Below are 24,075 nucleotides of genomic sequence, written 5' to 3' on the forward strand. Positions count from 1 at the left end.
TTCTACTGTTGATGCTTTGCTGGAGTGGCAGATTCCCAAGATGGTGCTTCATGACAGAAAACTCAGTACTTTAAAGTGTGATATCTATGCTGAGAATGTGTGCCGTGTTGTAATGGCCACTTCATTTTTGTGCCCATGAATTAAGGAGAATGGAAAAATATTTTACTACAATTTTGCATAATCTGTGCTATTTTATTATCCACTCAGATTGTGCCAAATATGACTGATGAATACCATATACAATAAATTATGTTCACCCTTTCTGTTAATTGACTGGCTTTTTGGAGTAGTTTTTCATTGTACAGTAAAAATAGATGGAATGGAATTGAAAGGAGTAGCTTTTAATTCAGAATTTAAAAAGAAAACATTTTTCTTGATTCCTTTTTTACTGTTTAAACTTGGTTTAATATCTGTAAATACAATTTACTTGTTCTTGGTTTTGCTCTGTTATTTTGATTTACTATCATCTCTGTTACTATAAACACACTGATTTTGGCAGCAGTAGTAGTTTCATGAGTTAAAAAGTTCTTTATGGAAACTGCTGACCATATACATGTTTTGATGTATGGAGAATTTTAATTTTGATTTTTAGAATGAGTGTCTTGGCTTTAAGTTCTGCTTGGTTTTGGGAAACTTAGCTTATTTCAATGCTTGAGCTAAATATACAAGAGGTAAGGGAATGAAGGAGAACCATGACCTGACTCTGCAAAGGTGCTGCTTCTTTAGAGAATTGTAGTGAACTTAATTCCAGCCTCAAATATACAAGTAATCACTGTGTATTTGAAACATATGTATCTTGCTCATGTACAAGCACATGTGCAGTATTGTACACCTGTATACCTGAAGCTGGAACTCAGTCCTTAGACTGTAATACAGTCTTCTTTTATTAACAGTGAGATAAATTAAAAGAAACAGTCTTCTCTTGTTTACTAGTATGATGCATTTCTGCTTTTCAGTCAGTAATCAAAAGTTAAGTGCAGCAAGCTAGAAATGAACACTGTTGAGTCAAGTTGTATGATTTTTTTTTTCCCCTGTTAAATCATTGCTTAAGGGCTTCTGGCCCCTAGCTCAGGAATCCTGCCCAAAAATGCCAGATGTATTACACAGTCAAGTATTGCAATGTAAATAATGTTCTGTGCCATAAGAGCAGGGTGGTCCATCTTCTAGTCAAAAAAAAAAAAAAAAAGAGTCAGAAAAGGGGAAAATCCACATGCTCTGAAATAAACAGTAGTTGTAGTGTTATTTCTGGTTTTGGCTGCACAACCAGTGTTTTGGAGCTGGAAGAACACAGATAAATTAGTGCTTTGGCCTAGCAGAAAACGGCAACTGAGATGCTAGAAAGCAAGATGTGTCTTGGCTGAGGGTCTATAATGTAGTCAAGTAGGCAATGTAATAAGTAAAATATTAAAAGGCCATTGCTGACAGGCAAAACGTGCTACTTTACCTTATTGTGAGCAGCAATCTCTTGCACATGGAAACAGAGTGGACAAAGAATGGGAATTTGGGAAGGCACAGACATAGGCATCTTCTTGACCTCATGCTGTGACTGGGTACGTTACTGAACCTTCTGAACTTAAACGTTGCTGAGCTGTTCTTGTTTTTAATTAAATCCCTTGGCTGTATATTAACAGTGATTTACCTTCCAGTGTGCTTACCTTATTCAGATGCTGTAGTGGGTATAGAAGGTTTTTTTGCACATATTTCTATTTTGTGTATGAACATGCCGTTTCATAACATTTAAAAGTAGTTGAAAAAAGATTCTACAAATCTAATCTGAAAGGAAATTGCCAAGGGTGATGCCATAATCAGATTTGTGATTTGGTTATCTGACAAATCTGTGAACTGCCATAGCTTCCTTGGGTGTGTGCAGGGGAGAAGGGGGTTATAGGAACCTACTTGTGTGATAAACTGTATTTAAATAGCTTCAGGAATGTAATCCCAGTGCAGATCTTGGTGTCACTCTCCTCAGTGTGATACTCAGACGAAAGAGGAGCTTTAGGGACTCAATTAAACATCTCCCTTCCTGCTGACACTAAGCATTAAAAACAAACCCTTATTCATTACAACTTTAATTTTTTTTTTTTCTAAGTTACCTTTTCTGTAATGGTAAAAAAATTACTAAAAGAAGATTGTACCAGTTCTTCTGCGGAGTATTTGTTGGGCATTTTTCTTACTTGCCTCTCAACATGGGCCTCATTCTGATTTCATTTACACCAGTCTTCACTGACTTTTCAAAGGGTTCCCATAATCAGAGGAAAACAGAAGTCTTAGCTGTTTAGAAGCTGATGCTGTTTAAGCAGTTGATAATAGAAAATGCAATATTCTAGTAGAAATTATTAAGATCAAGAAACAAAACCTAAAACATGTTTAGTATGACTTCCAACTGTAGGTAAAAGAGAGAATTGATAGCAGGTGTAAATATCTGTTAAACTGCTCTTTCTAGAGATTTGGGGAAATAGGATGACCTTTTTCTTCTTTTTTCTGTCTTTTTTTTTTTTTTTTTTTTTTTTTTTTTTTTAGCAGGCTACAGTTTCACATGGCTTGCAAAAGAAATCTTTCTCCCTTTTTGTTTCCCACACCAATTGATTTATCATTTTGCTTGCAAGCAGACTTAGAATGTTAGGGCAGGAACACACTCACTTTTTTCTCGTAACTTTTTTGTTGCGGACCGAAACCAGTTGACTTGAATAAATTTTTCTGCGGTCTGAATGAAGCCAGCAACGTGGAAAAATCTTGCCATTCAGAGCCGTCTGAATGTACACTTCAGCCACACAGTAAGCTGTATTGGTAGGCAGTGGACTGCTAAATACAACCATTTTTCGCAGCAGAGAGTTAGACAGGTGATTAGCATAATTAGCACAGAGTAGGCTATACATATGGTAATGTTAAGTGTGTAAATGCCAGCTGCGGTGTAAAATTTATGTCAGGGGTCGACAGGGCTGTGCGAAAGTATTGTGTTACAGCTGCAGGTCAAAGCCTCCATTGCTTTAGCCCCTTTTCTCTTGTCGGTGAATGCGCTAAACAGAAGAGAAAGACAGAAATATAACAGATAAGGCTTTGATTGAACAGCCTGGTTCTGTGCAAGAGGGACTTCTCTTAAACCCCCTCCCCAACCCCACCCCCCCCCCCCGAAATTCCCCCCAAACTACACATGCAAAACAGAAGTCCAGCTCTTTCATTATAGATTTTATTTTGCATCATGCCAGCTATAAAAGTGTTGCAGACTTTGAGTGATGTCATTATGATGGGATGAGGGGAATCTTGCTCGGGGGGAGGTGGGGGAAGTACAAGGTGGGTAATTATGCTTTAAAGAGCAAAAACAAACAAAAAACCCCTTTAATTCACCTTCTCCTTTCTCCAAGGCTCTTTTTTTTAAATGTCTCTGTTACTTACTGCACTTAGGGGGGTAGGAATTAAATAGTCTTGAAGGTGACAGCATTAAATGTAATAAAATCTCAACAGTGCAACAATCTTGGAGCTGCATGACTGGTTTTAGACTAAGTGCCAGAGGTTCCTCTGTGGTTTTGTGTGTGGGTTGCTACACTTATTCCCCAGGTTCCTCCCACCTCCTAAACCACTAGATTCTTTATAAATTAAAAATGACTAATACAGGTTTCTTGTTTTAAAGGAAGGCAGCGTTGAAGGGCATACATATTTTTAAGCATTTGAGGGGGAAATCGGTAAATCTTTTTGTTGCTGTAAACTGTTCATTCATATATTTCACTTGCAATTTCCTCCTTCCCCCCCGCCCCCCCCCCCCCCCCTTTGTATTTTTTGTAGCCGGCTATAAGGAGTGGTGGTGTTGACAGAATATAGTTCACACCACACTGACCTTGTGATGAAACTTCCTCACAGCCGCAGGGGGTCCTTATGAATCGGCCCCTAATCCAGCTAATCCCGCTCGCAACAAAATCGTGAAAGTGGCTCCCAGCGATGTGTGTTTCCCTGCGCAGATGCCGCGGGAAGCGGCGGCGTTGGGAACGCACCAGCGCCTCGGGGCCGGGGCGCGCTTTTGTGCGCGGCCCCCCGGGCCGGCGGGGCAGGGCGGGGGCTGCCGGCTCCTGGCGGGGCTCCGGGGTGGGACCCCGCCGTGTGCCCCCGCAGGGCTGCCGGCTTCACTCGGCCTCCTCCCGCCCCAGAGCTCGGAGCCGCCGCCCGTCCAGAGGGAGCGCGGACTCTGGGCTCCGCAGTGAAAACCCCACCGGCACGGTCACCGTGGCACAAAGCAGAAAATAAAAGCCTCGCTGAGGGGTGTGCTTGGCCATTTGTTCGTCTTTTTCTCCCGACCTTTCCTGCTCCGGCATAAACCTGGCCATATGGTCGCACGCTCGGAGTGTCTGCCGGGGATCTCTGAGTGCATCCCGCACAAAGTGAGACGCGCTCTGCCCTGCTCGGTGTGAATGGCGAGAGAGCGATGAAAAATGGGCCTCCTGACAGATGCAGCGCGGCCTCGGGAGCTGGTGGCCAGTAAGAAATACCGAGGTGGGGGAAGCTGTGACAGGCAGCAGGTTCGGTGCTGGGGGTAGCGCTGACCTGACCTGATTGTGTTTTGCAGTGAGAGCAGTTCTGCTTCAGTGCAAAGCCATTCAGAAGGAAGCTGCTTAGGCAACAACAGATGGTACAGCAAGCAGCTGGTAGGGAATACTTGAAAGGAACTGTACCCTGTGTTGTAACATGTTCATTCCTTTCATTTTTCTATGTTAGTTCTGCCATCTCCTAGAAGTGCTGTTTAGGAAATTATATCCTCTAAAAGGTTCTGGATGTTGTTTGCATTTGTTGGCATTGCTGTTTGCTGTTCCTTTAAAAAAAAAATTGCATTCAAATTTTGTGCTACTCCGTATACAGATGAAATTTGTGCTATCCCAGGAGTACAGATGAAAAGATCTAAAAATGCTGCTTTAAACCACACAGGAAAACAATTACATATTTGAGGAAAGGGCACTGAGAGGTTAAATGAAAAGTTTGGCCTAGAGGAAAGCTGACTGCTTTGGAACAACACAGAAATTTGTTTGTAACATATTACACAGCAGAAGCTCTTATTCAACCTAAAGTAACTAAAAGAAATTATATTAAGCTGTTTTGAAATCTTTCGCTCTAGACCTTGAAGCCCCTTACATACCCTTCTCAGCAGAACTCCTCTAAACTTTCCCACTTTCACCTAAAACTGAGGATTTTTTTCTGTTATGAAGCATGCTTTGCTGTTATCTTAAATTACTGAAGAACAAAAATTCAGGTTGTTCCTCATGGGGTATTATACTGTTATGTGACCATAACATGTGTTGGGGAGAATTGCAATAATCAATATTAGCTGCTGAAGGCAGTCTCCTTGATATCTAGGAAAAAAGCAGCGTCTGAGACACTTTCGCTACTATTCCTTTGCTACTTGAGCCATAAAATTCAGTGATTGAGCTTTTCCACTGGAAGTTGTGGTTTAGTTGTGACTTGAAGGGACCATGTTTTTGGAAGGAAGGATAGTTTGCTGTCCATGCCAGTTCAATCCTCAGTTTCTTTGTTGTCAACAAGGTTGCCCGTTGTGACAGTGGTATTCTATAATGTGGACACCTGCCCCGTAGAAAATGGACTGAGACCACCAACTCATTTCACATAAGTTAGCAAACAGCTGTCAGATGGTAAACAACTTGTGGTCACTATTGTTCCTGGCTGGATTAGAAACGGTGACCCAGAGGTGAACAGCTCGTATCCTGTTACCAAGGACATGCGTCGCAGCTCAGTAAGCAGCCACTGCATTTTATGTTTAATTGAAAAGTTGGAATTGCATGTACCAGTTCTGTACATTATTGTTTGTTTCAAAGCTGGTTGCATGTTGGTTTTGTTTTTTTTTCTTAAGTTTCTGTTGTTTAATTTGTTCATTTTAGTTTGCTGGCTTTTTCCCTGCACTTTTTCACTCTCTCAACCTAGATAGACATCAAGCAAGAAATCAAAACGTCTCATTTTCTTTAGCAGTCTATCTGTTTTACTCAATTGGACAGAATATTTTTCTGCCTATAGGCCATACAGCGGTATACACATAAAACTGGCTTTTAGCTGATTTTTAGAAAGAAAAGGTTTTAGCTCCTAAATTTGCAGGGAAGGTTTCCCACTACAAGCAGTGCCAGCTGTTGTTGGACTGTCTCCCTGAGTATGCAGACAGCTTTGTGTTCTTGTCTCAGCTCTAAACTTTATCATACAGTAACAGAATGAAAAGACAACTTCGATATGTGTTCTTATTGTTGCTATTCATAATCGTGTCAGCATTAATGAAATTTGTAACAGCAACACTGGAGTTGTCCCTAGCATGTGTAAGGAGTAACTTAACTTGTATCATATGATGGCTTGAGAGATGAAAAGCAACCTTTTGTAGTGCTTTGTTGTTTGGTATTTTTTTGTTAAGTTTAATTAATTTTTTTAGGCATTTGTAGGTTTTTATCTTTGCCTTTTTTTTTCTTTTTTTTTTTTTTTAATTCCCTTCCACTTTAAAGTAAAAATGAAGAACCTGCTGTTACCTTATTCTCAGTGTGATAGAAATGGTTGAGATGGTCATATTGCTTTTACATTAGCCTAAAGTTTCTTTATCTTCTCATTGGGATGTGATGATGCTCTAGATGGTGTTCTTTTGTTGGACAGTATAAATGGGGAGAAGGATAAGAGTAGAGTGTCAGCCTATGTGTTGGGAAGAGAGGTGGTAGGGTGCAGGCTGTTTTAACCTGGGCAGGCACAGGAGCTGCTCCATGTGTGCTATACAGATGAAGAAATGTGTATTCAGCAAATGCTGTGCAAAAAAACCTAGACAGACACAACATGCAATTTCTGACTGCCTGTAGTGCAGTGCTGGTACAGATGATGTCTAGTTACGTGATTAATATGATATTTTTTTTTATTGAGCTGCTGCACAGCCCACTGAATGACCACGTAATCTCTTTAAGACACTGATTGTTAACCACTGTGTTCTAGCTCTTGTAAGCTCACCATTTCTCAACAGATTTTTTTGGTAGCTCGGTTTCATTCACTTTCTGTGAAGTTTTTATTTTGCATTACGTTTTTATAATGTGATCCTGATAGATTTATGAGAGCTGTCCTTAGCATCATTAGATACATCCTTAGATGCATGATAGATATAGTGTCTCACAGTAGTTAATGCATTCAGAGATCAACCATGTAAACCAATAGCAATTGTGACTCTACAAGCAGAAGGTGTTTTTAAAGTTTAAGCAAGTGGACATTCCAACCAGTCCCATTTCTGCTACTGACTAACTGGACTTTCTACCAGCAAATGGTTTTGCCTGTCAGGCCTAAAGAATGATAATTCTGGGGAAGGTGCTGTCTTCCCTGCTCTTCTGTCAGGATGCTGACTAAAACTGTCTGTGTACAGAAAAAACTATATTCTGTTGCTGACAAAGAGCAGCACCAGACAAGCTCAAACATCCGAGAGAACATGAAGACATAGCTCCCTAAAGAGCAACAGGAAGCTTTAAATCAAAAGGCCATTATTCTTCTGTGTCCAGTAAGAGACAGGATGGTCTTCGTATCTGCAGTAGAACTTCAACTCTTTACATATAAGAGGTTTATAAGGAGGTTTCAATCCTGTGTGAGTAGTATTTGGCTGCTGTGTTTTTTTCTCATGAAGTCTGTGTTCTTTACCAGCAAAAACATAGATTGTCACTGGTGCCATTAGGTACTGCTTTCTGCTCTGTGGCAGGTGTGAGTGCTTGTGATCCTGGTACTCAGTTAGGATGGGGAGGCAGAACTGTGTCTCACTGGCTTACCTGTGTACCATTGTGATGGACTGAAACCAGCTTCGTTGCTTAGTGTTTGAGTAACACCTGTGTACACGTGTTGCAGAGATGCACATGGGAACAGCACTCCACGAGGAAGTGGAGTAGAAGAAAGCACATGAAGGCAGCCAAAGCGGAGGGAGATGGGCTGTGCAGGGTGTCAGGGAGGGAGGTATGAACCCTTTCTGGTTCCCATCCTGGCAGGGAGAGGGTGCTGAAGGGTGAGTAAGCAGGGTGGAGGCAGGATATCTGTTCTCCATCTAAGTCTGGCATCTTTCTCTGTACACTGCTGCTTTTTGGGTTGGTTGGTGAAGGCTGAGGCCCAGGTGAACATGCTGGAATATTATTCAGTCTTCGTATGTGGTCACTAAGTTGTAAGGAGGTTTTATCTCCTATATCTCTTGTTGCAGTGATAACAGGTATTGCAAATCGTAGAGGTTCCCTGCCTTGGCTATTGCTCAGACCACAAAGTAAGCACTGCAAGGGATACTTATCCATACACCTGATTTATCAAAAAGTTCAGCATATTTCAAAGACATAAAATAAAAACGTTTTGTGAGATGTCCATGACTATTCAAGGTATCATTCTATTGCTTTGAGCTGTCACTGCCAAAAGGTTGCTCTAATGCTACACATTTACAGTCCTGAAAAAAATTAAAAAGGTGGTGTTGCTCAAACAAAGCAGAACTGTGTCTGCCCCTCAGGTGCTCAAATGGAAACACCCTGAGGCCCATAGTCTTCAGAAGGGAGGTTCTCCAGAAAATTCTGTTCATGTACCTGTAATTTGTCTGAGAACTTAGGCTCCAAAACCAGTAGGTATTTGTGGAAAACTTGGCTTTGGTTTCTCAAAGTCTGTCCTCCACACTGGTAGGCAAACATTTTTATCCCAAATGTTTGTCTGTCAGGAATGTTCTTTTTTAGCTTTTAAGCTGCTGGTTGCGTGGTTGTGCACAAGGTGACTATTGAATGGTTAATAGAGGTAGTGTTCATGTCCAAGAAAAATAAAGAAACCTCTGGCTATGTGATGCAATTACAGTAACCTGAAATGAAACATTGTAAGAGGCTCTGAAAAATAAGTATTTTCATGCCTTTAGAGCCACTGGACAGTAAATTAATAAGCAGTGACTTCTGGCTATCACTCATGGCTTGATCTAGCATTGATCTTTAAATGTGACAGAGGTCAAATTTACTCCTCTGACTACTTAGTGTGGAAGGGATTGCCGTGGTGGATTCCAGACTTCTTTGTAAACACGTTAATACAATGCCATGTGAGTTTTGACTTCGGTTGTGAGACAGGTGTAGGTAAGACTGACATTCTCAGTGGAAACAAGCACCTGAGCTGAATGACACAGGAACTTCAAAACAGGCACTAAGTCAGTGGAAGCAAACGTGTCAAAAATTGTGCCAATGAAAGCAAAGTCTCATTCTTATGCCAATGAAGGGTGCATCAGTGTTATGCACCAGTCTTAGTGCAAATGTACACCAGAGATAAATAGTTATCTGGGTACTTCTCTCTTAAGGTGTACAGAGGCATTTTAATGTGTGATGACTGAAACACTAGGACTGTGACCCCAGTGTTGGCATCTAGAGCCTTTTACTTACAGGTCATGGATTCAGGTGTGCCTCAAGGATGACTAAAACTTGTTGCCACCTGACAGCTCTTGGAGGAGGGAGACCACTGTCATTACATGGCTCTTAGCAAGCCAGCATCCACAGCGGCAATTACTTCTGTCTTCAGGCCCTTCAAAAGGGCAAACAGTTACCTTGACCAGCTTCTGTTCCAGTTGGTGGGGAGGGTCAGGAGGACCAGCAGTGTATTCCATGGTATGGGATGCTGACTTGCTCAAGGCAGATCTGGAGTGTTCTGGCAAAGAGCTAAGAGGAAAGCCTGTGTATATCAGAGAGGGTAGGGAGGAGGAAGACACTTTCCTCTTCCCTGGAAAAAACAGCTTTTTAGCAATAACTAATCCTCAGCAAGAGAGATGCTGTCACTAACACTGTTTCACGATGAGCAATGGCCTTCAAATACATCCTTGAGAATTAGAAACGGATATATTAAATGCTAAATAATGCCAGGACACTGGTGTTACTGCTTTGCTGGTTATTTTGTTCTTTAAAAAGCAGTTGTTTTTTGTCTTTAAAAAAAATTGTAGGTAAATCACACAGATGGCATGGTTATCTCATTTTTAGTAGGCAGACACCCATGACAGTGCTGGCAGGGTAGTGTACAAGCCGCTGCACTGTGTTACTACCAGCACTGAGACTCTTCATTGGCATGTTACTTAAATCATCTTTGGGTTATGGGAATTTTTGCCACTAACTCAGCCATTTAAGTACTTAATCATAAGGAATCATATAATAAAAGACTAGAATGCCATCAAGTGGCTTTTGTTATATCAAAAAAAAAAGGACAGTGATAGATGGATTTTTTTCATCAGAATATTAAAGTGAGATGGTTCTGCCTGTCTTTGATATGAAATAGAATTGGAAGTATGTATGCCATACATACAATTCCTGTTAGTAGCATTTTGAGTGTAAAGTGTTGTTGTCACCAAGCAGAACAAAACAGAATCTGTAAAGGAAAACCATGAACACCAGCATTTTGTTCACTGATCATATTTTCCGTTATATTGTTCGTCCCATGTTGTGGAAATACTATCATTACTACAAGTGTAAGGAATGATTTTGTGCAGAATGTGTGAGTCTTGCAAGTAATATATATATCCAGCACAGTGAGGCCTGAGGCTTCAGGTACATTTCCATGACAATTTTAGTGGTTTCTCTCCTAGTAACCTGGGGGGAAAAAAATAAAAGTAAAGCAAAAAGAGGCTTGCTTTTTAAATAATGTGTGTTCAGCTATTTGTGCTGATTGTGTAGGTTGAAGATATGTATGGCAGCCTCCAGTGACCTTTGCAAACTTTTAATTGAAATAAATTGAAGCATAACTGGTAAAAACTTCCTGGTTTTTCCTTCCATTTTTCACTCTTTTACTTCTAATATGTTGAAAGACTACTGATGTGTCCACTTTCTTCTGGTCTGCTCATGTGTTTTAATATAACCTGGCTTTGCAGAGGATAATTCTGTCAATATACAGTTATTGTTTTTCTCTTTTACCTGACTGCTGTGTTGTATAAAATATTTGCAATATTCGGAGTATACTCTTACTATGTTTGGCTGAAGAAGAGTAGATAATGGACCCATCAAAGGAATAGTTAAATGGTGTAATGCCTTACGAAGAATGTGAAGCAGATCTGCTGCTGGGTTCTGGAATCTGTGTCCAGCTTCTTGGGTGGTTTTGCTACTCCTGGTTGAAATGTTAGAAAGGGAAATCAGCTTTTGTTCTCATGACTGACTTGTATGATGCAATTTTGATTAGCTAGATCTGCCTTGTTCAGTGAAGTTAACGTGGTTTGACAGGACCTTGATTAGGAAGCGATCATCTCTGTTGATAGTAAACAGTTGGTCACTTTCAGCAGAGATAGGAATGATGCCCTTTGTCTTGCATGAAGTATGAATTGTTGGTTCAAGTTCTGGTTAAATTCAAAAGGAAAATGTGGGTGGAATGGGAGAGAATATAGTACCGGGAGCAGAAGTTTATGGTAGACTCCACAGTCCTCATAACAGTGGGGCTTTATTGTCTTGACTGGCATTGAGAGACAAAAGAGGGAGAGAGTCATTTCGTCTTTGAAGCACTTGCAGAGTAAAGGGTTGTGAAGGAAAGGTCTGGTTACAAGACATACAGATTAGGATAACTCTGCTCCCTTATTTCCCATATTCCTGTAAGAAGAAGTAAAATTCGGGTATAAAGGACTACTGGTTGGTGGAATATTGTGGAAATACAGTAGTGAGCATAAACATGGGGCTGATGAATTAAAATATTTTTAGAGTTTGAATCTTGGTAAGAATTAGCAACAGCTTTTTGTTACCATGCAAATGATAGTATGTCCTGTCCTGTTGCTATAGTAAGAATGATGTAAAAAAGTTCTAAAGGGACTCTAGGAAAAAGATTGTACTTTGATTGTTTTGTTTTGTTTTGTTTTTCATACTGTGTGCAAGTCTCTGTTCCATGGTATAAAGGAGGTAATCCCACATGTGACAGGATGAAAAAAAATTGTGTGTGTTGTGGAAACACTTATTTCTTCAAAGAATTCTTGAACAAGAAATTAAGCAATGCTTCGTGCCAGAATGTCTGTATGGTTTAATTGTTGAGGATCTCATTCTGACAGCTTTATGCATGGAGGGGCCCAGCTTCTTGCCTGGTGGTCGTTTTAGCCCCAGGGGTGTTACGGGTGGGTTGAGGGCCCAAGTGATTGAAAAAGTATGTCCCTGTTCGAGCTTGGGAATCTCATCTCCTACTCTGCCAACCGGTTAAGTTCTGTTACATGACCTAGGAAGAAATAAATATATGTGCTTAATTTCTGTTCACACTGTTGTAGAGCTAAACTTTGGCAGTAATTCAGATCACCAGTGTCAAGCTTACTAGGACTGAGAAAAATGTAACAAATTAGACCAGATCTGTAGCTTGGATTTACATTCTTGTCCTCCTCATCTGGATGTGGTCTTGATTCAGCTAATAGGCTGAATTAATTGACATTGCCTCCCACATGCATTGGCTAGAGAGACTACAGGGGAGGTTACATAAAGTATATGAACTCTAGCTGACTGGGGTTTTTGTAGAAGGGAAGACAGTTTCCCATTCTTATGCAATATTTTCTGGCAAGGCAAATTGTGTATGGCTCCCTCTAGAGCCTGTCGACTCCACAGTCTCCCTCTGCCTTTTTTCTTTCCTTTTTTTTTTTTTCTTTCTTTCTTTTTTTCCCACTATGTTTTAATGTGGAGCACACCGTTTGACTCATGTGGATTTAGAAACAGATGTTGCACATGAACAATCTCCTGCATCACAGCATGTTAAGCCAGGTACTGGGCCGCTGGGGTAAATTATCAGTAGACAGACCTTTCTGCTACACTCAAACTGCATCTCTTTTATATGAACTTGGCATTTTTTCTTTTTTTATGTAAGGCTGAAATAAATACTTCTGCTCACTTGCTCTTTCCCTTCTTCTTTCTTTCTTCTTTTTTTTTTTTTTTTTTTATAAACGAAGAGAAACATTTGCCTTCTATCTTTGCCAAATTATTTAGTAGAAGAGTGTAAATTAAAGCCATTTATCCTGAAATGTGCTTTGGAACAGACTGTTTATACAAGTGTAAGAAATTGTAATATGGTATTTCTTTGGGTCTGCCAGGTAAAGTTTTTCCTTTTTTCTTCCTCTTTCTTAATTTTTACACATGGGATATTGGTTATAATGTAGAAAAAACAGACACTCCATTCTATGCATCAATGTTTCAGTACAGTAGCAATAAAGGTATTGTAATGAGGAATGTGAGGCTTTTTTCAGATATACTGAAAGCTGTTCTTAGAGTTACAGTGTGTGATCAGTTTGAGAAAGAGTAGGCCCTGCAGACAGACAGGGTTTTCTGACTGAAGAGTGCTCATCAAGAGAATGCAGAACAAGCAGGTACTGGCTAATACAAAGTGCTTAATATTTACCCATCAGTTGGTGGACGAGTGAGTCGGGAGTTAAATTACACACGGCAGAAGATTGGAGAAGAAGCCATGTTCAACCCCCAGCTCATGATCCAGACTCCACAGGAAGATGGTGCCAATGTACTAACAATAGAAGCACTCAGACAGCACCTTGACTCTGCACTTCAGGCCAGCAGAGTACATGTCTATATGTACAACAGGTGAGGGGAAAATGAAGTTTTCTTGATCATATGTAGCAGCTGAAAAATGGACTCATGCTTTCCTCAATGTGTTTTGAAATGGTTAGCACTTCTGAGCCTTTCCCTTAGAGCTGTGTTTTGATTTGAATGTCACTCGTTTCTGACAGCTTGACACTGTGGCATGATAGCAGTGATTAATTGGCATTTAACAACTGTAGGATAAGGGTAAGTGGTGTTGGAAGAGATTCTGAGAGAGTACCCATGTGAGGCATGCTACAGCATGCAGCATTTCTTTAGGTAAAGGAATGATGTCTGTGGTCTTAAACATAGAATCTTATGGATAGGATTAATAACACTGAAAATTCTTCCATATTAGAGTTGAATTAATTTGATAATATCACAATGAGCTACATAATGGCTATGAACATTGCCACAGGCTAGCGTTCTTCCAATAGTTTGGCTGTAAAGGGAAATGCAGATGTGTTGGAGATGTCAGTAGGTGACAATAAGAGCTGTTTAATAATATAATACAATATGATATTGACAATTAATAATATAGACAACAGAGTGTGCCTTAAAGAGTGTCTGTGGCCCCTTGCTGATGGTTGGCAGTTGTGTGTTATCCAGTAGAAAAATAATAACAGTGCACCTCAGGAAGGTTACCAGCACGGGGCTAGGACGTCTCCCTGAAAAGTGGTTCTTCCAGGGTTACTACTTACATAGTGATGTGCCTAGGAGTCCTGCCTGTGAGGCACAAAACTCCCTGTCTTTCAGCAGATCTTTTCAGCACATCCAGCTAGTTCTTCCATGAGCTACCGTTAAGGCTCCAATTATCTTTTACGCAGCTCCTGCCCTAAGTCATTATAAGCCATGGTAGTAGAAATTGTAATACAGCTGAAATAGCAAGGCAGGAATATGAATGGTTTATTTTCTTCTGCATATCTTGGTCAGCTAGCTGTATTTGAGTCCACTGAGCTGGAGGTGGTTTTTCTCTTACTGATGTCACTAAGTGATACCTTAAGTCACAAGCAGTCTCATAAAACTGAGACTGACAAAAATATGAGATGGATTTTTGTCCCATTAACATGTGTTGACTAGCTTGTGCATACAAAAGCACCTTCCTTATTTTGAATGAGTTTTACAGAGAATATGAAAACAACTGAAACAAAGGTCAACTTCGTAATGACAAAGGTGCCATTTTTTTTTTTTTTGTGAGGTCTAGTGTATCTATTTTTTATAACATTTGCCTTACTCAATGATTTGCTGCTTGAGGCCAGTGTGTGTATATGAGTCACAGTTTTAAATGTTTATTACATTTTCAAAATAATTTCTCAGTAATTGTGCAAGAGGAAAATATTTGTCCTTCATATTTCTTACAGACAGTGGAAATTGGAACATTTATGTTACAAATCAGGAGAACTCATCACAGAAGCAGGTTACATGGACCAGGTATGTGTAGCAGGCATTTCATTACAAGGTTTCTGTATCTTCATGATTCAGCTTGTGCTGCTTCAATTATATTCTAGTGTGACTGTGTTCTTTCCTTTTCTCATTTTGACAGATTATAGAATATCTTTATCCTTGCTTAATTATCACTCCTTTGGACTGCTTCTGGGAGGGAGCAAAGCTACAATCAGGAACTGCCTATCTATTGTAAGGATGCTTTTTTACAGCTTTCTGGTCTGACTGTTTTTAATTGTCTAACTATGTACAACTTTTCAATTGCATTTCCATTGTTTATTCAGATTCTGATTTAACAAGAAAAATAAAATATGAAGTGTAGTGTCTACCTAAAAAATGCACAAGGATTTTTTTTTTTTCATTTAACATGAGATTTACCTGTTTCTATGAGATTATTTGTAAACCTCAATTGAAATCCTCTGTTATTTTTCCTGAATTGCTAGCATGTAAATTAAAATGTAAATTCTGAATTGGAGTTTAAGAATTTTATGCTTTGCTTTTTGTTCCCTCCATAAAATACAAAAACATTGGTTGGCTGGGAATTTTAGACCTAAGAAAATGTCTTGGGTTAATTCCCAAGTCTTCCTGAGGAATAAAGAACAAATCCTTTGCTTCAGAGACCGTTAAAGAAACCATATAGTATCTTTTATGGGTGGTTTCTCACAGTTTACAAGTGTGATATTAGATGCCCTGAATTCTTTAAAGAGTTAATTGTTAATCTGTGCAGGCATTTTCTGTTAATTATGCAAGAGTTAGCATTTGAGTTATTGTTTCTGTCCTGGTTTGCATGTCTCTGCAAAAGCAATTTGCAATGGCCATCTCCTAACCTTTAGTGTACAGTTTTAGATGGGGAAATAAGGGGGTTTGTGTTTTCTGGTTGGGAGATTCAGAATAATGACTTAAGCCTGGTTAAGCAGATACAGTGTGGTTTGAACCACAGAATAAGGCAGTCAAAAGCCTTTCTGGTCTGTCAACATCACAAATTCAGAAGTGGGGGGTGGGAGACGTGACAGTGATAGTGGTGACAGCCATGGTAGCAGGAAGGCTTGATGGTTGATAGTCAAGATGCCAGGGCATTTGAAGGAGCACAGTATTGTTACAGATCAACAAAGATCAGTTATATTGATTGATTACATTTGCAAGATGATTATTAGACTAGCAAGAAGTAATCTGATACTATGAGAAAGGCTTTCTTTTCTCAGCTCCCTCTCTTCTGTCCCTCTCCCCTCCCCACTAATTCTTTGAAGCAGCAGTTGGCTGCTTTTTTGTTTTTTAGGTTCTTGATAATTTGTTTTGCTTTGTTTGTAAGTGAAAGTATTTTTAACGAGTTTTATAAGATAGCTTTTTGACAGACAATTTTTTTTGTTGAAATTACAACTGGGCTGCAAGAAAAGTACATAAACAAATCTAATTAAAGCATGCCTTACATTTTATTGAAGAGCCTTACCAGAAAAAGTTTTAACTCGGAAAATAACTCAGTTATTTGTTCAAATATAAATTTTAAAGTATTTTTATTTCACAACTTCTTTTGTCTTTTTTCTATGTGTCTTTTTCTCCTGCTTGCTCTTACAGAGGGAAGCCTCCTTTGCAGTGGATCAACTTTGACCCCTTAGAATTCTTGGAAGAGTTAAAGAAAATAAACTACCAAGTGGAGAGCTGGGAAGAAATGCTGAATAAAGCAGAGGTTGGTCATGGTTATATGGATCGACCCTGCCTGAATCCTGCTGATCCTGATTGCCCAATCACAGCTCCCAATAAAAATTCCACCAAAGTGAGTTTGCTTGTCCTTGTGCGTGTCTTTTCAAGGGAGGTTGGGGGGTGGGGGAAGTTGGGGGGGAAGGTCAGACAAAGTAGAAGAAAGTACCATTTTCTTCCAAGCAATATATAGTTTGTATTCTTGTATGACATAATTTTTCTGCTCCTGTTGCCCACTGTTAGCTCACGGTCATATATTTTGCCTTGTTGTGTGATGCAATGCTTAATCCTGTGCATTTGGAGTGAAAGTACAGTTGTCAGCTGTGGCTGTGGCAGTGCAGTGATGTGGCATTTCAGCAAACCAGTGCTGAATCAGACAGACAATAGCCACTGCTATTGTCACACAATACAGCTGCAGGAACACAGCTGCTGCTGCGCTCCCATGCCATGCAGAAAAGCCTGTCCTCAAGTAGCGCCAGTTTTGTTGATTTTTGTGATGAATTTGAAATCATGGGCCTTGAATTTATATATTCCTTTATCAGTCACATTAGGCTTTGGAGCAATTGCCATCTGGTCGACAAGCATCTGGGTGGTTTCTTAACTTGATTGGTTGAATGCCTTTCTCCTAGTAGACTACCCAGATGGTCTTTTAACATCCATGATTCTAACTGAGAGCTGAATTGAGGTGTGAATTTGTCTAAAGTTATGAAACATATTAACTGTTTCTTTATAACCTTTTCTAGCCTCTTGATGTAGCCCTTGTTTTGAGTGGTGGATGCTATGGACTATCAAGGAAATACATGCATTGGCAGGAGGAGCTGATTATAGGTGGTACAGTCAAGAACAGTTCTGGTAAACTTGTCAGGTAAAAAAATATTTAAAGAAAATGTCGGTTTTAATTTCATTTTTTGGGACACAGGAGGAGGATGATGTAAACTATTGCCTTTCACGTGCATTATAAATTTCGCTTTAGGGTGACATGTCTCAAGAGAGCAAAATTTAAAAGAATGTTTTGGTTGTTGTTTAAACCTAAGGTGGTGTCATCATTTCCTGCTTCTAACCTCAGAATGGTAGTTCATGTCACTCAGAAAGAAAACATTTTACTGGCAGCTTTGTTGTTTAGAATGTATATATAAAGCATTGAACAGTGTGTAAAGCACTGAACACCTTTGATCACATTTTGGAATATGATCAAAGGAAAAAGGAAGAAAAATAGCGCGAGTAATGTACGCACTCATTTGACTTCTCTCAAAATTCCAAAATATCTACTAAATGTTTTATTCAGGGTCAATACAGAGAATAGTCTGTTTTCATGTCCCTATGTTGTTAATACCGCTTTGAGTAGTAGAACAAACTCAAACCCTTTGTTTTAAACTACTGATAAAAACATACAACACTGGACTTTAGTGGGGGAATAAAACTGTGTAAACTACTGTTCTGAAAAATGCAGGCCATACTAAACAAAATGAAGCATAATTTTTCCAGAGAACTTTTAACCTTTTTAGCATTCACACAATACATTGATAAATCTCTCAAGAAAGACCCGAGTAAGGCACTCCTATTTAAAAAGAAAATGGTTCCTTCTAGTTAAGAAGAGCTTCTGAAATTGTTGGATGGAGTTGCATACTGTGGAAATTCAGGATGGATTGCCTTTGTGTATTCCACACAGCTTATTAAGCATGAGGAGTTTAATCTACCACTTCTCTCCAAAGGATAAAAAAGACCAAGGTCTCAAATGACATTTTGCCAGCATTTACAGGACCTCATAGAAATTACTGTTCCTGTGGCTTCCTCACAGCAATCTGTCCTATCAAGCATGACCTTTATAACAGATTTGTAGGGTTATATTCTTTTCTCCTGAAACTAATCCTACTGAAAATAATGTCAAAACTCTTACTAACTTCAGTGAAAACAGTTTTAGCCTCAACACTTGCATGGAGCAAGTACAGCCGCAACAGATCCACAGTAGAATGATTATACTCCGTTCAATTTTAAAACAAACACGTGCCCTATAAAATCAAGAACTCAAGAAAGCTCCTGTTAGAATTGCATTTGAAACTTCATACCATGAAAATATTTTCCTGAAAATGCTCAGTTTATGCTTCTTTCTTCTCTCTTCTTTCCATGTCACAGTGCCCAGGCTTTGCAAACCATGTTTCAGTTAATGACCCCTAAGCAAATGTATGAGCATTTCAAGGGGTATGAATATGTTTCACATATCAACTGGAACGAGGACAAGGCAGCAGCAATTCTGGAAGCCTGGCAGAGGATGTATGTTGAGGTAAAATTGAAAATAACTTGGATACTATACTGCAAAGTCCTGCTAAGTTCCACTGCCTTCTATCATAGTTTTTTACAGTATTTCCTTAAGGAAGATGCTTAAACCAGAACTGAGTCAATGCCTCCCCATTTTTAAGGATTCTTTTGGGGGTTTGTTCATAGTTTGTTTTTGTTTTTGGGGTTTTTTTTGTTTGTTTGTTTTTTGTTTTTTTTTTGTTTGTTTGTTTATTTTCCCAGTAAGAAGCTGCTTGGTTATTCCTGTATGAGAAGCCATGAAGGTTTTACTTTTTGCTGCCTGGGACAATTTTAGTTTGGGCCAAGAAGAAACCAAAGAGCTAGCTGGAATTTAAAAGCTTTTGGTTGGTGTGGTTATTCTAAAGGTGTCTGGAAGACATTAGCCAGCCATGGGCTGCTCTCCCAGCAGCAGCCCAGGTGGGGAGGCATTGTGACAATGCCTGCCCTCTGTGTCCCAAACCCTGCCCTTCACTGTGCTGTTTCTGACCTCTTTAAATGGCCAGGCAGGGAGGGGCAAAGAGATGGCTGGCCTGGGGTTAAATGCAAAACTGCTACTGCATTGTGGAGTTACGGGAAGGGGTTTGAGGTAAGTGTTTGTAATGAGCTGGGCATGCAGTAGGCTTTCCTGGAGGGTGCAAATTCTGTCTGATAATCAGCAGCTTGCCAGAAGAAAATCATGAAACACGCTTGTGTCGCATCAGTGTAATGTTTGTGTAGAGCATGGGCTTTAGCAGGAACATGAAGGTAAAAGGATTTGACTTCAGATATGTGCTGTAGAAGATGGTGATGACTTCTTTTGACTAAATGACTAAAATAAAAAGAAAATGTCTTTATTTACACAAAGTCTTATTTTTTGTTTTCATAGGTTGTTCATCAAAGTGTTGCACAAAACTCTACTCAGAAGGTGCTTTCCTTTACAACGACCACCCTAGATGACATCTTGAAGTCATTTTCTGATGTCAGTGCTATCCGAGTAGCTAGTGGCTACTTACTAATGGTAATAAAATAAATATATTTCATTTTCTTTGGTAGTAGAGCAAGGCTTAAAAATGTACTTTATTGTTACCATTTAGTAGTCCAGAGTATTTTGCAAATATTTAAAATTAAAACTAGAGTTTGTAAACTTTACCTCAGGCTTCTCACCTGTTCCACTTTGTAACCTCTGTGACATGTCTATTCTGATTAAAAATTGTGTGAGAGAGACAGCTGTTGGAGAAGAATCCATTCTAATATTTTGGTTTTTTTTTCCCCCAAATTCCCCTTCCTGCTCCTCTCCTTAGCTTGCCTATGCCTGCTTAACGATGCTGCGGTGGGACTGTGCCAAGTCTCAGGGTGCTGTGGGGCTGGCAGGAGTCTTGTTGGTTGCACTCTCTGTGGCTGCAGGATTGGGCCTGTGCTCATTGATTGGCATTTCCTTTAATGCTGCCACAACTCAGGTATTTAGAAGATTCAAGTCTGCTGTTAAATTGCAAGTACTCTGTTAATGAATGAACACAAATGAATCTTTGAGAAATAAAGTGCTGAAAAAATATTTTGGCTCTAGATTTTTACTTGTGCCGGTGTTGTGTTTCATAGCTTATGCTGTGATAAATTAAATTATCATGCTGCCAAGTGATAGTGAAAAAAAACCCCAGGTATTATATAGTCTGTATAATTCTGTGTTGTTCAGTTTTTCTGTGTCCCAAGGAAAGTGGAGATATCCTAAGTACCTAAGGGGCTGCAGATTTATTTTTACATCTGAATATACCAGGATGTTCAAATTCTGGAAGTATTTTGAATGTAACTTGAATTATTATCATATATTTGTATATCCAAAACTTGAATTACTTCTGGTGAGAATTTGTACCTGTAAATAGTATATTTTAAGTTCCTCAGCTACATTCCAGAATAAAAGTTAATACCTGTATTGAATCCTTTCCATTTTCATTTTACCCTTGGATTTGTGTAGAGTGTAATGTAAAAGTTGTTTTAATTAGCCATTTAATGGCTTGCTGCATGTCAGATCATAACACAACCTATTTGGGTTTTGTTTTGTTTCTTCCCCAAGGTTTTGCCTTTTCTTGCTCTTGGAGTTGGTGTAGATGATGTTTTCCTTCTGGCACATGCATTTAGTGAAACAGGACAGAATAAGAGAATTCCGTTTGAGGTAATGACAACATGGAGATTTGTGGGAAACTAAAGCAGAAAGTTTCATATAGGAACAGATAATCATATCCAGAATTAATCAGTGGAGCTTTTTTTCTCAATAGCTTTTCCTAGGGTCTAGAAATTCTTATTTCTGTCAAAATAGGAAATTATAGCAATACATGTGGTCCTAGGACATTGAATGAGCACATTCTTGTTTCTTTTTTTTTTTTTTATTGGTAGTGTCTTAGGTTTGATGAACTGTTACACAAAAACTAACTCCCATAATCCATATTCTGCCAAAAATTTCAGGGAAAGTTAATGCAATTTTAGGAAAAAACTCAAATAGGAATCTTGACAATGAAACGATTAAATGATTTTAATAGAAGAACACACAAAAGATAAGGGGAAAAGAGAGGGAAGACAGTTACCTTTACATATTTGTTATGTCCCTAAAATTGAGTTATTTTCTGTATTTTTCTCTTGTTTTTATTTTCTGAAGTTTATAATAGACCATGACTTTTCAAAGCATAACATAAAACTGATAGGAAGTCTAAGGTGTCATCGCTTTTATGATCCTTTACTTTAACTAGTCTTTTTAGCCTCAGTCCAAAGTTTCACATCCAAAGTACATCCCTTTAAAACTAGTGTGTATTTGCTGATTTTGTTTTGTATAATCTTGGTCTGCTTCATAATAGCTTGTTGGGTTAGGAAAGGGTTTATCTTGATTTCTTGTGTGAGGTCCCTATGTCCTAAAGGACACAAATTGATTCACACAATCACTGTTAGTGTCAGAACAAAACCCCATCACTTTATTCTCTGACTCCAGTATTTATAGATTCTCAACAATGACCAGGGATTGGATAATTAAGTTACCACCTTCCCAAGCACACTGGTCATGTGAAACATCCATTAAAAGACATTTCTTAGAAGGAATGTGATAACTTATGTTTACAGGACTTTCATGGGAAAGTAACTAAAACTATGAAAATATTATCAGAAGGTTTAATTTTCAGGGTGACAGTCCCTAGACTTGGTGATGTTCTTTTTGTTTGTTTTGTTACATATTTTTTCAAGATGTGTAGCTAGATTATGCCCCTATGCTCTTAATACATGCTTATTTTGTCTGAAAAACAAGAACACCAAGTGATTCCACTGGTAAAAATTAAATCCTTGTCAACTGCAGATGTATTTGATGTGTTGTCAGTACCCATTTAGTCTGGAGCTAGAATCATCTCTAGTATGTTTTCTACCCTCAAAAAACTTGAGTGCTTCATCTGTGTTCCTACTGAACAGTAAACTTAGGATATAGTTTTCTCACATACTCTCAAATGCAAATTTATATTCAGAACATTTAATTGTAATGGAATATTTAATATGTAATAGAATAATTGTATTAATTGTAATATTTTTCACTGCTACTGTGTTGTATCTGTAGGATGACCCCTTCATTTGCAGGACATCACCTTATTCATTTGACTTTGTTTTGCAGGACAGAACAGGTGAATGTTTGAAGCGAACAGGAGCAAGTGTAGCCCTTACATCTATCAGCAATGTTACTGCTTTCTTTATGGCTGCCTTAATTCCTATTCCTGCTTTAAGAGCATTTTCTCTCCAAGTAAGTTTATATCCTATTTCCTTAGCTCCTGTGTGCTGTGGAAGTGCAGTGTTGATACTTGTTAGTGGTGCTTGAAGCCTGGTTTTGGTGCTGCTGCAGTTCACGGTGCTCACCACAGCTGCACCACAGGCCTGGGCAGTAACAACTGCTGTCAGCCCTCAATTCTCCTGCTCCCTCTTCTCATGCACAGAGTCTCTCACATCCTGTGAGCAGGTAAAAGAATACTCTGTCCCACCACAGCTGGGCTGAACACAAAACCCAAGCTGTATGTAACTAGGAGGAGACAAGTTTCCAGAAGGATCTGTGTTCTAAAGTTAAGAGGAGTAGGCTGTAGTGTGGTGTGTACTGTAATGTTCCTCACCAGCAATTTAATCCTTTCATTCATGTTTGTCTAGTTTGCTGCTCTTAAAAACTGTAAGTGTAATGACAGCAGTCCATATGCATTTGCAATTTTAATAATTACTGCAGCACATTTACTGCCTTACTCCCGGTAATTTTAGCAAACTTGGAGAAAACTTCAAGAATTTGTGTTCCAGATGGTTAGAGAGAAAACCTGAATTTTATCTGCTGAGCTATGCATTGCTTGCTCTCACTTTCTCTGTCTTCCTGTACTTGTGATAGTATGCCTCCAGAAATACGAAGTATTTATTATATTGGAGAAGGATTTCTTCTAAAAGTGAAGACTGAAGAAAGCTTTGGGAGTTTCTCCCCTGACACAAGCAATTTATAGCTCTATAGAGCACTGTATTTCAGTAGTTATTTTTTTTCTTTCCTAGCCTAGTTCTCCATTGATTTTTATTCTCATTGAGCCCTTGGCTACCCAGAGGAAGCAGGGCTGCAGTTTTTCCTAATACATGAGGCAATTATTGCTGTTCTTAGAGATTTAAGTGTGCCTGCATTAAACTGCAAAATGGTAAACTGTTTGTGATTGCAGTTATGTTACTAATAAGCATTAATAATGTTTAAATTTCCTTTGTAATAGGCAATTGGCTAAATTTATCATTTAGCAGATGCTTGTGGCAACTAAACCTAGGTATTTAGTCTTGAATGGTTAGCAGTGTTTAGCTCTGCTGATTTGCCAAAACATAGATGTCTCTTCTTACAGATCATGTGATAGTGAATTGTTTTATTTTATAGAAACTCAGAATAACTTGAGTTGTAAGAGACCTCCTGAAGGTCATCTAGCCCTGTCGTGTTCCCTACTGCCTCAGCAGGGACGTCTTCAACTAGATTTCTCTGGGTAACTTGTTCCAGTGTTTTCTTACCCAATTTTTAAAACCTGCTTCCTTATATATCACCTAAATCTACCCTCTTTCTGTTTAAAGTCATTCCCCTCGTTTTGTCACTATATGCCCTCCTTGTAGCCCCCCTTTAGGTACTGGGAGG

The 24,075-nt window shown here is 39.1% G+C and overlaps 1 protein-coding gene across 3 annotated transcripts in view; it reads left to right on the top strand.

Moving 5' to 3' along the window:
- Positions 1 to 24,075, top strand: part of PTCH1 (patched 1) — a 64,488-nt gene that overhangs the window by 10,482 nt on the left and 29,931 nt on the right. For all 3 annotated transcript variants that reach the window (XM_005522740.3, XM_014252354.2, XM_088054488.1), the window contains exons 3-12: positions 13,328 to 13,517; positions 14,876 to 14,945; positions 15,058 to 15,149; positions 16,530 to 16,728; positions 17,396 to 17,517; positions 18,786 to 18,933; positions 19,813 to 19,944; positions 20,228 to 20,383; positions 20,995 to 21,093; positions 22,564 to 22,689. In XM_005522740.3, coding sequence (XP_005522797.2) covers positions 13,328 to 13,517; positions 14,876 to 14,945; positions 15,058 to 15,149; positions 16,530 to 16,728; positions 17,396 to 17,517; positions 18,786 to 18,933; positions 19,813 to 19,944; positions 20,228 to 20,383; positions 20,995 to 21,093; positions 22,564 to 22,689 — 1,334 coding nt within the window. The remainder of the gene's footprint in view (positions 1 to 13,327; positions 13,518 to 14,875; positions 14,946 to 15,057; positions 15,150 to 16,529; positions 16,729 to 17,395; positions 17,518 to 18,785; positions 18,934 to 19,812; positions 19,945 to 20,227; positions 20,384 to 20,994; positions 21,094 to 22,563; positions 22,690 to 24,075) is intronic.

This window comes from Pseudopodoces humilis, chromosome 4, assembly GCF_049639895.1.
Source record: "Pseudopodoces humilis isolate 2021_Gansu_Grassland_sample_001 chromosome 4, ASM4963989v1, whole genome shotgun sequence".
NCBI classification, from domain to species: domain Eukaryota; kingdom Metazoa; phylum Chordata; class Aves; order Passeriformes; family Paridae; genus Pseudopodoces; species Pseudopodoces humilis.